The 11,899-nt window shown below is 40.0% G+C and overlaps 1 protein-coding gene across 3 annotated transcripts in view; it reads right to left on the bottom strand.

Moving 5' to 3' along the window:
* Window positions 1-3,103: 3,103 nt before the first annotated feature.
* The window catches only part of GJC2 (gap junction protein gamma 2), a 41,559-nt gene continuing 32,763 nt past the window's right edge, over window positions 3,104-11,899 (bottom strand). For all 3 annotated transcript variants that reach the window (XM_072413009.1, XM_072413006.1, XM_072413007.1), the window contains exon 2: window positions 3,104-4,832. In XM_072413009.1, the coding sequence (XP_072269110.1) occupies window positions 3,574-4,812 (1,239 nt within the window). In that variant the 5' untranslated portion in view covers window positions 4,813-4,832 and the 3' untranslated portion in view covers window positions 3,104-3,573. The remainder of the gene's footprint in view (window positions 4,833-11,899) is intronic.

Genomic DNA, 11,899 nt, shown 5'->3' with positions numbered 1-11,899 from the left:
GGATGTCTCACTAAGGCTACGTACACACTTCCAATAAATATCGTTAGAAAACGAACAATTACGACCGATCAACGATTATGCACAATCGTATTGTTCACAATCGTATTGTGCACAATTCTGTACATGCTGTAACGATACGATTGTTCAAATATAATCCACCAATAATGTACACACGCTAGATATGATTGTTTGAACGATGCAGGAAGTGACATGTAAAGGAGAAAGTGTATTCAGGAAACATGCATGATCACTGAACGAGCGTACACACAATAGATAGCGAACGATCGTCGGCCAATTAGATCCGCCGTGACATTCGTTTATTTCCAACGACAATCCTCATTCGTCGGCATTGTTGGTCTCCTTTTTTGTGAACGATTTTCGGCCGTTCAGTCGTTCGTTTCCAATGATAATTATTGGAAGTGTGTACGCAGCTTTAGAAATGGCCAAAAAAGGGCCTGACCATCATCCAAAAGGTGCCAAATATTACCGTTATAGGAAAAACACAATTTGTGTGTCCCTTGTGATTCTGTTTCCACATTGTTACCAATTGTAGTCCAAGGTCTCCTATATCAGAACTAAGTCAGGTTCTCTTGAGCTTAAGTCCTGTCCAATAGGAGAGTTCCTACTGGTTCATTGGACAGACAGATGGGGTTCTGGGTGGTTTTGCCCAAGAGGGAAATGTTAAAAGCTCCAGATCCGAGAAATACCCGGAGGAAAGTTTTCTACCTTATAATTGCAAAACAAAGACTGGTAGATCATAGACTTAATACCAGCATGCAATGCCAAGCTGCAATATCTAAAGCTAGTAAAGTACTTTCTTGTATTAAAAGAGGAATAGACTGCAGAGATGGAGACATAATCCTGTACAAAGCATTGGTCAGACCACATCTGGAATATGCAGTCCAGTTTTGGGCACCAGTTCACAAAAAGGACATTGTGGGATTGGAGAGAGTGCAGAGAAGGGCAACTAAACTACTAAAAGGAATGGAGGAGCTCAGCTATGAGGAGAGATTAGCTGAACTGAATCTATTCTCCCTTGAGAAGAGACGTATAAGGGGGGATATGATCACCCTGTATAAATATATAAATGGTCCATATAGAGAACTCTCTTCCCCATTATTCACTTTGAGGTCATTACAAAGCACAAGGGGGCGCTCTTTGCATCTGGAGGAACAGAAGTTTAAGCTCTGGATAAGGAAGGGATTCTTCACTGTAAGGTCTGTGAAAATGTGGAATCGGCTCCCTCAGGAAGTAATTTCAGCAACAACTATAGATTGCTTTAAGAAAAAGCTGGATGGTTTCTAGAAGCACAGAATATAACTGGGTATTAAGGATTTATAGTAAACATAACAGAGACTGCTGATCCAGGGAACATCCAATTGCCTCAGGAATCAGGAAGGAATTTTTTTCCCCTGTTGAAGCAAATTGTACCCGGGGTTTTTTGCCTTCCTCTGGATCAACTATGTCTTATAGGGTTTTATATCTGGGATATGTTTTTTTTCCTAGTAGTTGAATTTATTGGACTTTTATGTCTTCTTTCAACCTAACCTACTATGTAACGACTTTAGGATCGAAAGCTAAAATCATTTACTGCATCTCTGGTGCTGTGCCAAGTCAGATGCTAATGTGGATTTGCCTCCAGTGTGAATTTTATATTATCCATTGCAGACGAATTCATCAGGTGCTTGTAGGTACATCTGCAGCCTCCTGTCACATGACTCCCTCTGTATAATCTCCATGTTGGTTCGTCCTAATTGAGAACAGCAGATAGAGATGCATAAACTAAACAATGGGCCTGATTTAATAAAGCTCTCGAAAGCTGGAGAGGATACACCTTCCCCAGTGAATCTGTGTAATTTAGCAAACCTGGATTTCTTAAAAGTAATTTGCTATTTGTTAGCAAATGTTTTCAATCTCGGTCCAGATTCATTCCAGGTTTGCTGGATTGCCCAGCTTCACTGATGCAAATGTATCTCCTCCAGCCTTGGAGAGCTTTAATAAGTCAGGCCATTGTCTTATTATTTTCTCAGTTCTGATAGATAAAGATAAGTTTCCTTATTTTAAAGGTACAGGGAACATAAAAATGTGCAAATTACAAAGGAAAGCTGCACAAAGCTTCAGATATAAAGTAATACAGAGTATAAAGCAGATGGAGCACGGAAGGAAAACTTTTGTAGCCAAATGTTAATTTTTTTTCCTATTCCCTGAAATTCCTCTTTGACTAAATAAAGAAGGTAATGATGTAACATCTGCGGATGAGTCAGACCCTATTCCAGAGCCATCCGCTGGTTTATACAGATTTAAAACATACTGCTGTGTTTTTGGGACATTCACATTAGAGTCCATTACACTCTCCATGTCTCAGCGTGATAAATAGCTTCACTTTATTTACACGGTGAAGTCAGGCTGCTGCGGTCCGAGGTTGTTTGAGGGATCTGCAGTGTTTATGTTTCAGTTTGTCGGGGTAATAAAGTCCTAGATATGGGAATAACTTGAGGTTTGCACGGATATTATATGACAATGCTGTGATGATCAGCAGGGTGACGTATATAATGTACAGCACAGCATTCAGAGTATGTAAGATGCTGCACAGCATTGAGAATGGAGCAGTACAGAGTATAGAGTGAGCAAAGGTTCTCTACAACACAGATCCATACCCCGGGGGTAATTCTCAGTATGTGTTCCTATTCTGTATGCACGGACTCTGCACAGTACCACTTCTCTTGTCCTGTACCCTGGGTTTAATTCTCAGTATCTGTTCTTTTTCTGTATGTATGGACTCCACGCAGTACTTCTTCTTTTGTCCTGTACCCCAAGTGTAATTCTCAGTATCTGTTCTTATTCTGTATGTATGGACTCTGCACAGTACTACTTCTCTTGTCCTGTACCCCAGGTGTAATTCTCAGTATCTGTTCTTATTCTGTATGTATGGACTCTGCACAGTACTACTTCTCTTGTCGTGTACCCCGGGTGTAATTCTCAGTATCTGTTCTCTGTATGTATGGGCAGTATACAGTATAATGGTCATGCAGTATATAATAAGACCCCCCCACAATTATAAGACCAACATTCCCCCAAATAATCACATATCTAGTCATTTGAAGTTTGAGCCACATTCTTTTTTTTTATATAAAACAATATCTTACAAATAAGACAACAAAAGTTTCAGTTACAGAACAAAATCTAATTTCCCAGTCTGTATCCCATGAACTATTTTTGTGCAAAGCAAATTTTTCCAGCTGACTTTTCAGTCTATAAAATCCGGGGTCCGGAGTCAGAAATTCATCGTTCCATAGAAGAAATAAAGCCAAAAGATTGTTTGTAGCCCTTCATGGTAGTAAATCCTGATTTTTAGAATCCCCCCTCCTGTTTCTCATTTAGAAGCATGTAAGTAGTAATATGAATGTATAAAGCCGTATAATTGGTTAGAAAAAAAAGTAGAGAAAAAGTATAAAAAAGTTAATTAGTATATTATCTTAAATTGTGCTTCGGTCCGAGGAACCATTACTGGCATGTTAGTAAAAAAACTTGGAATTCCAGTGGATTTTTACTTTTTTATTTTCCTGTTAAATTTCAAATCCATACGGAAGTTTTTCCATCTTTGCTGCTGGTGCTGCCTTTATCCGAGCTGGCTTTAGGCTTTGCTCCTTGCTTTTCGTGTGCAGTGTTTACCCGATTCTGTTCCACCACTGTCCCCCCAGATGCAGGACTACTGGTCCTTGATGTCTGGGCATTGACCTGAGAGTTATAGGTCTGGAATGCAATGTCTAACTGTTCCTGTGCAACCCTTAAATGTTTATGTAGAGCAGTGAGGTCTGATGGAACGTTATCATCGGGGCTTGTGCAATTTTGTTCTTGAGCAACGTTGGCCAAGTTTTGTTCATGGGCCATGATGCTGTTAGGGACGTTGGATTGGGATTTGTCAGACTTCACCACCATATTATATTCCGGAGGACAAATGATATTTTTTGGGTAGGAATAATTGTAAGGTGGCTGCCTGGCCGTATTAGTCCTCCTGCTGCGAATTGCATCCCTTATGGTCCCGAATCCAAGGTGAAACATCTCGCAGACATTGAGCAACAAGCACAGACAGCTGACAACATACATGATCAGCAAAAATATCGTCTTCTCTGTCGGCCTGGACACAAAGCAGTCGACTGTGTGTGGACACGGCAATGTGCTGCACTTGAACGAAGGCAAGACTCGGAAGCCATACAGGAAATATTGACCTATCAAAAAACCAACTTCAAAAAGAGCCCTGGATAAAATCTGGAAGACGTAAATTTTCATCAGTCCTTCCTCCTTAATACGTCTTCGGCCATCATGTTTTTTATTTTCTTTGTCTTTGCTTTCTACTTTCTCCGGTTCTGCCGGAGCCTCGTAGATCATGGGCTCCTCCTCATCGTCCTCTGGATCTTCAACGTTTTCTCCCGTCCTCCATCTGGAAAAAGATTTTTTCTTCTTCTTTCGCAAATGGTTCCGTCTATCGTCCTCAGCAGCCCGGGCGATCCTGTGGATGGCGTAGCCGAGGTACATAACCGATGGAGCCGATATCATGATAATCTGGAAGACCCAGAAGCGTACATGTGATAGAGGTGCAAAGGCGTCATAGCAGACGTTATCGCAGCCCGGCTGCTTCGTATTACACATAAATTTACTTTGTTCATCGTTGTAAATCGATTCTCCGCCAACCGCGGTTAGGACTATTCGGAAGATGATTAAGACCGTGAGCCAAACCTTCCCCACAAAGGTGGAGTGATTGTGAATTTCTTCTAGAAGACGGGTTAAAAAACTCCAGCTCATGTTGGGCATAAGGGCTATTCATTTATAACCTAAAAAGAAAACAGAAAACATCAATTAATTCAATTGTATTAAATTCAGATGTGTATTCAAAAAAAAAATCATAATGATAAACTAAAGTCCATTTAAACTACGGTAAATATAAATGGAAAAAGTTTTTCTGTCAAAGGATTTGTGTTGTTGGCCATCCAGCTCTGAGATTTACATCATTGTGCCCTCAGGGGAGGGGGAAGAAGTCTGGAGCTGTAGGGGGAAGGCTTAAGTTGGGTCCGCGGGGGTGGAGACAGTTGAGTTGTGTTTTAATGATGTATTAATAAATATGGAGCTGTGGGCAGCACGGTGGCTCAGTGGTTAGCACTCCGGCCTTTGCAGCGCTAGGTCTCAGGTTGGAATCTCGGCCAGGACACTATCTGCATGGAGTTTGCAGATTCTCCCTATGTTTGTGTGGGTTTCCTCCGGGTACTCCGGTTTCCGTCCCCATGCCAAAAACATGCAGTTAGGTTAAATGGCTTCCCCACAAAAATTGACCTTAGACTCTGGTAATGACATATGACTATGGTAGGGACATTAGATTGTGAGCTCCTCTGAGGGACAGCTAGTCACATGACTATGGACTTTGTACAGAGCTAGGTAAAATGTTGGCGCTATATAAATACTGTGTAATAATAATTATTTTGTGTCTCTTATGTTTAGTTTTAAAGAATTTCAAAAAGATATGCCATAGAACATTCTTTTTTGTTGCATTAATTGGCATTTTCTATAAATATTACGTTACGATGTTAGGGTGCATTGGCACCCCAAGAAAATGATTGGGGTGCCAATGCACCCTAACATTCCCACAATCCAACATGACCCTTTTCATGGAATGCAATGCACCCGTATACACTGCAGAATGCTACAATGTTTCAATATTGCGTTAGGGTGCCGTGATGCGGAACTTTGAATCTGGTGTGAATGTTTTTACTGTTGACTCATAATTCACAATGAACAACGGACCAAAAGCCAAGTTCCCCGGAGAGAGAGCGATTCTGTTTATTTAACCTTCCGCAGTTGTGGCATTTTAACGCCTTTTTATGTATTTTCTTCAGTTTTCCAAAGAGCTATAAAAGTTTTGGCAACCTATTTGCAGCTGTAGAAAAAAATAGAAAAATTCACAATAGCCCTGGGAAATCAAACACCCGTTACAGCAAACTCACCACTGATAGAACATAAAATAGAAGGCGAAACTTTGATGTGAGAGGATATCCCTTGCTTGTTTACACTGGAGAGAGTACAGTTACACAACGACCCCCCGTTATTTACGTTGGGAATATTCCAAATTATTCTCGCCGTCAGGAATGTGTCCTTAGAAATTCTGCACCAGGCATTCTTCGGGAGAACCTAAAATACCTTTAAGTTTTATTTTGACTTTGTGCTTATAATAATGTCCGCCCCACCTGAAGGACCAAGGGTCTCTGGCCTAACTCTGATGGGCCGGGGTAATCTCAGAAGAACCAATGCATATTCAAATGGAAAAGGAGCCATCTTGGTGGTGGAAGGCTTCATTTGATGGTTATTTCAGCCAGATATCATTGTTATACTATATAACTTAAACACCTACCATTGAGTTCAGGTGTCTTCTAGTAAAGGCTTATGTTGATACAATAGCATACAATGATATTTTGGACAATTGTCCAACTTTGTGGTGACAGTTTGGTGAAGGCCCTTTTGGGTTCCATTACTGTCTCTAAGTGTACAAAGCCAGCTCCATAAATACAACATGGTGTCACCAGTTTCATGTGGAGGAACTCGGGTCCTGTTCTGAACACATTTGAGATAAATTGGAAAACAGATTGTAAGTATTCTCATCCAACAGCAGTACCTGACCTCACAAATGGGCACAAATTCCAAGACAACCAAAATCACTTGGAAAGTGGAGGCAGTTGTAGCCACAGGGGGGCCAACTCAGTTATAATGGCCAGTGGAGAGACCAACTCCATAATATTGACCATGGGGGGGGGGGCACAATATTAATGTCCATGGAGGGGGGCAAAATATTAATGACAATGGAGGGGGGTACAGTATTAATGACCATGGAGGGGGGGGCAGTGTTATTGACCATAGAGGGGGGCACAATATTAATGACCATGGAGGGGGGGGGCAGTAATAATGACCATGGAGGGGGGCACAATATTAATGACCATGGAGGGGGGGGGCAGTAATAATGACCATGGAGGGGGGCACAATAAAAATGACCATGGAGGGGGGGACAGTATTAATGGCCATGGTTTTGTAATGAGATGTCTAATAACTTTATATAGCTGTGGTGGTTTTGTTTATGCAAGATGTAATTATAGCTTTGCACCATTTCACATTGGTTTTGCTTCACTGCTTCTTCTCACAATATAAGACTATGAGATATCTGACACTAAAAATAATGCACCCCTGGGTGGCTATTATTTTTTTGCATCATTGGGCCTGATTTATTAAAGCTCTCCAAGGCTGGAGAGGATTCACTTTCATCAGTGAACGTGGTTAATCCAGCAAACCTGGAAAATTTTAGTTGTCCACAGAAAAATTTGGACATTTTTTGCAATTTTTATGTTTTAATAATAATAAAACAAAAATATTATTCTAATAAATTCTTATATTCTGAATGACAATTTTCGCCTTTATATTGCACTAAATTCATGAACTGTACTAGAGACGGAGAAACAAGGGGGGCGCAGCGTGACGTCAGTGTAGTATTATGTTGTATGAGGCAACCGAGCCGTACGCTTCAGTATTGTTTCTGCCATTACAACAGTCACCCCGCTCCGCCAATACCGATTCTCATCCTATTATTTTATTTTATTTATTTATTTCTCAGAGGATCTGTTAGGTAAGTATGACCTTAGCTGTGTATTTTCTATAACTGTTATATTTAATGGCATCAAATAGCCTGACTTTGATAATTATCATTTCTTGTTTGGTCTTAGAATGAAATAAACCCATAATGAGTGAGAAAAAGCAAACAAATATTTTACATTTCTTTAGTAATACCAAAGATAATGCAACTAATGATAATAATTCAATAGTAATACTTCACTTAACCGTGAGCTGATCAATGAATCAGAGCCGCCACAGTCCTCGTCAGCACCATTAGGAAAATCATTATTTTACAAATGTATTTATCTTTTTTGAAAAAATTCATATTCATGGTCCACGGGATTTTAAATCATGAATTTAGTGGTCCATGAGTTCCGAAATGTTGGTGACCGCTGATCTAGCTCTTTGTGCAGTGTATAGTCCTCTGTGTCACCTGTCATACAGCCACCACTACAAATCATAAAATGGCCAAGCTAGGTGCAGGAGATGGATAGCACTGAGATGCAACAGTAAAAAAGGTGGAAATGGATTTTCTTTTACAAGCATTTGTTTACATGGCATTTGTTTATGATGTTCTGTGCTTTAGCAAAGCGAATGTGAATGTGAAGGGTTTGCCTCCCCAGCCTATTTTAGCTGGGCGCACCACCCAGCACTTTTCACTGTTTTTGGGTTGGGTCACAATACAGAATCCACCACCCGTTCTTCCCACCCAGCTTATAAATACTGACATCTACTTTCCCTTTAAGCAGGTTTAGGTCTTAATGTCAGTCTTGTGCCTGGCTCAGCTCTGCTTGGAAGTCTTTTCTTGCACACGCCCTGCCACAATATTACATGTCACTTTTTGACCCGCAGTTCCTTCTTACAGCAGAATGTTTCCTTCTGTCCCAATAATGAGGCCGGTTGGGGAGAATATAACGTGTGATGGATAGCTGCTTAATCACAGCTTTAATGATGATGAATTTTTCAGGGGTCTGGAGGCCGTTAACCAGCTGTGAATAATGACGCTTTGGAACAAGTACACAGAGATGCCATGAAATCTCAGAAAGGCACAAAGAAATAAAAAATCCAATTAAAGCGACCGGCCTAACTTTATTTCTGAGGTTTTTCTACTTGCATTTCATGGCCGGTCTATACAATGGCCCCCAATGCTCGGCAGGTTACCCTAAAATCCTTGAGCTCCTCCATCTGTTATCCCTGGGCATACAGGGGAACGAGGACCTTAAAAAGTTAGATTTTTATGGAAACTGGCTTTAAAGAAACAGGGCAACCAGCTGGGTAATGGGAATGGCAGCCAATGTATGCATGTGGATCTGTTGGTTTGTAGCAGACATGAGTGCAAGGTATAGACGTCTGGTTTAATAAAGTTCTCCAAGATTAGAGAAGATAGATTATCATGGGGGAAGCTGGGTGATCCAGCAAACCTGGTACCTAGGGACAGTCAGGAAGCAATCATACTGGTTCCCGTTCATTGCTGGCTGCAGCACCATTTGCCTAATACTATGGTCATCAGATACAATTACAATAATAAAAAGTTACAAGCTACAATACAAGTTATTAGGTATGAAAAGTTGTCATAAAGTTATTGTCAAGTCAGCTGTTACATGATAAATGTTGGTATAAGTGACCTCAAGTCAAAAAAAGTGTCTTCTTCCCGGGAAAGCATTCCAAGTACTCCAAGATTTCACCCCAAATGTTTAGATATATATGGAGAATGCTTCTATAAATATATGTATATATGTGACATGAGCAATTTTATGAGATATTTCTCAGTCTTTACATATGCTCCTTTTTTAACTCTTCCACCGGATTTGTAAAAATGGAATCTCAAAGTAGAATAACAGCAGTTCTACCTGTGTCCGTCATGTAACCCCATTGTAACCCTATTGTCCGTCACGTAACCCCTATGTCCTATTGGGCACAACAGATTCTTCAAAAACCTGTACATGATGGAAGGAGATAATACTACAACCGAAAGAACTGATCTGCTATTCCACTTTACAGATCAAACAGTTCATCTATGGGTTACTCCAGGACAATAAGACCCAAGTCTGGGTGGAAAAAGGCAAACGGGACCGAATCAGACACCCATTGCTGCACAAGGAAGAATAGGGTTTGATTCGCATGCTCCCCTATACTTGTTTATACCAGGTACTGTAATATTTAGGTTAATAAGAGCAGAACTCCAGGTGAAAAATTAGCATACATAAAAATATACAGTGCAATAAAAAAATGTAAACACCTTTTGGTATAATATTTACATTAAATTCAGAGCTGCAGTTCCTCTTTACTGCCACAAGATGTCCTTCAACTGATGGTCAATATTATGCAGGCCACTTTCCCTAAACCCAGGCTGTGATTGTCCTGGGGTGGTACCACCAGGTACACTTTTCTATGGATTGTAATTCTGTAGATTGATGTTTATTACATTTGTATTACATTTGTAGGCTCTGCTTCCTTGTTAGTAGTGTTGCACAACAATTTATGCTTCACTGTCCCCTCTGTCTCATTGCATATCTGTCAATCTTCTTATTAGAAAAAATAAAAGAGTCCAGTAAGCGTTCATTGAAGGAATATGTTACAAGTATGCTAACTGTACTGGGAAAACAATATGGGGTGCCGACTTTAAATGATTGCAAAATGAGCAAACTATGGACATAGAGTATAGAATTGTGGGATGTATGAATGGAGGGATCCACAATAGGAGAAAGAGTGATACCCCAATATAGCTAGAATTGTGGGGTCACCATCACTAGAGGGGCCACCAGCAGGAGGAATTAGATCCTGATTCCCCTATATAGATAGAATTGTGGGGTCACCATCACTAGAGGGGTCACCAGCAGGAGGAATTAGATCCTGATTCCCCAATATAGATAGAATTGTGGGGTCACCATCACTAGAGGGGTCACCAGCAGGAGGAAGGAGGTCCTGATTCCTCTATATAGAAAGAATTGTGGGGTCACCATTGCTAGAGGGGAAAAAAGGAACAGATTCCCGGGAGAGGTAGACCATCTCTCAGACAACAGTCTTTCTACTTAGACACCAAGAAAAGAGAAAATAAAATATTAAAAAAGTTGTAGACTTGTTGGATCACTTGATTTTTTTTTCTACCATCACTATTACTTTTGAAATACAATCTTGAAAATATTTAACAGCAAGCATACAAATTTATATATATAAAAAGTTCTGATGAGGATTTTACAGTCAGGTTGTACGGTCAGGTTTAGTAAATGATCACAGCAACAAATGTCCCTATTGGAAGATTTTCCTCTTTAGAGCCCATTCAGACCTTGGCATGCTGTTACGCTGCTTTACACAGTTCCTTAGTTCCTTTATACATAAATAATCTATAAAGGTTCTATAAGGATCTATAAATGGTTTCTGGCAACCCAACAAGATGTCCAAAATATGGAATGCAGCACTTTTAAAACTGCATGGTAATGTATTATTGTGCATTGTGGTGACTGCCATACATAGTTCCATACATAGTTACAGTAAGTCAGGTTGAAAAAAGACATAAGTCCATCGAGTTCAACCATTAGTTAAATAAACATATCCCAGATATAAAACCCTATAAGACATAGTTGGTCTAGAGGAAGGCAAAAAAAACCCCGGTACAACTTGCTCCAACAGGAAAAAAGTTCCTTTCTGATCCCATGAGGCAATCGGATGTTCCCTGGATCAGCAGTCACTGTTATCTTTAAAGCTTTAATCCCCAGTTATATTCTGTGCTTCTAGAAATCATTTCTTAAAGCAATCTATAGAACTTGCTGAAACACTTATGCATGTTGATGGTGAATTGCGTCATTTTGTTAGGTGATGTTCAAAATGAATGGGACTGTAGCGATCTTGTGCATGCGCATGTATTAATGTGTGAAAGGTGTCAATGGGCCCTGACTTTTAGTTACCAATACAAAAAATGAAGGTGACTCCCCCCGTCATTAAATAAAATCTTTACTGTCTTATCCCAAAAAAAAATATGGACACATTTTAAATCAGGGAAATGAAAAAAGTTTCCATCTCCAAAAACAAAAACTATGCCTAAAAACATTTGCATTGAGAACTTTAAGATCCAATACGCGTGATTATCATTCAATGTGCAATATTATTAGCTCAGTGACAGCTGTGAAGCATCTAAGGATTAAACATAGGGAAAAATAAAACAAGATTTTGCGCATGCTCCATATCCAAATGAACAATTCTGCACTGTCACTTTTACAAAATGCATGTTATGAAACGTCGCTCCTGGAACGTC

This window comes from Pyxicephalus adspersus, chromosome 5 (genome assembly GCF_032062135.1).
Source record: "Pyxicephalus adspersus chromosome 5, UCB_Pads_2.0, whole genome shotgun sequence".
Taxonomy (NCBI): Eukaryota; Metazoa; Chordata; class Amphibia; order Anura; family Pyxicephalidae; genus Pyxicephalus; species Pyxicephalus adspersus.
The sequence above is the reverse complement of the archived record's forward strand: the minus strand, read 5'-3'. Positions and strand labels throughout refer to the sequence as shown.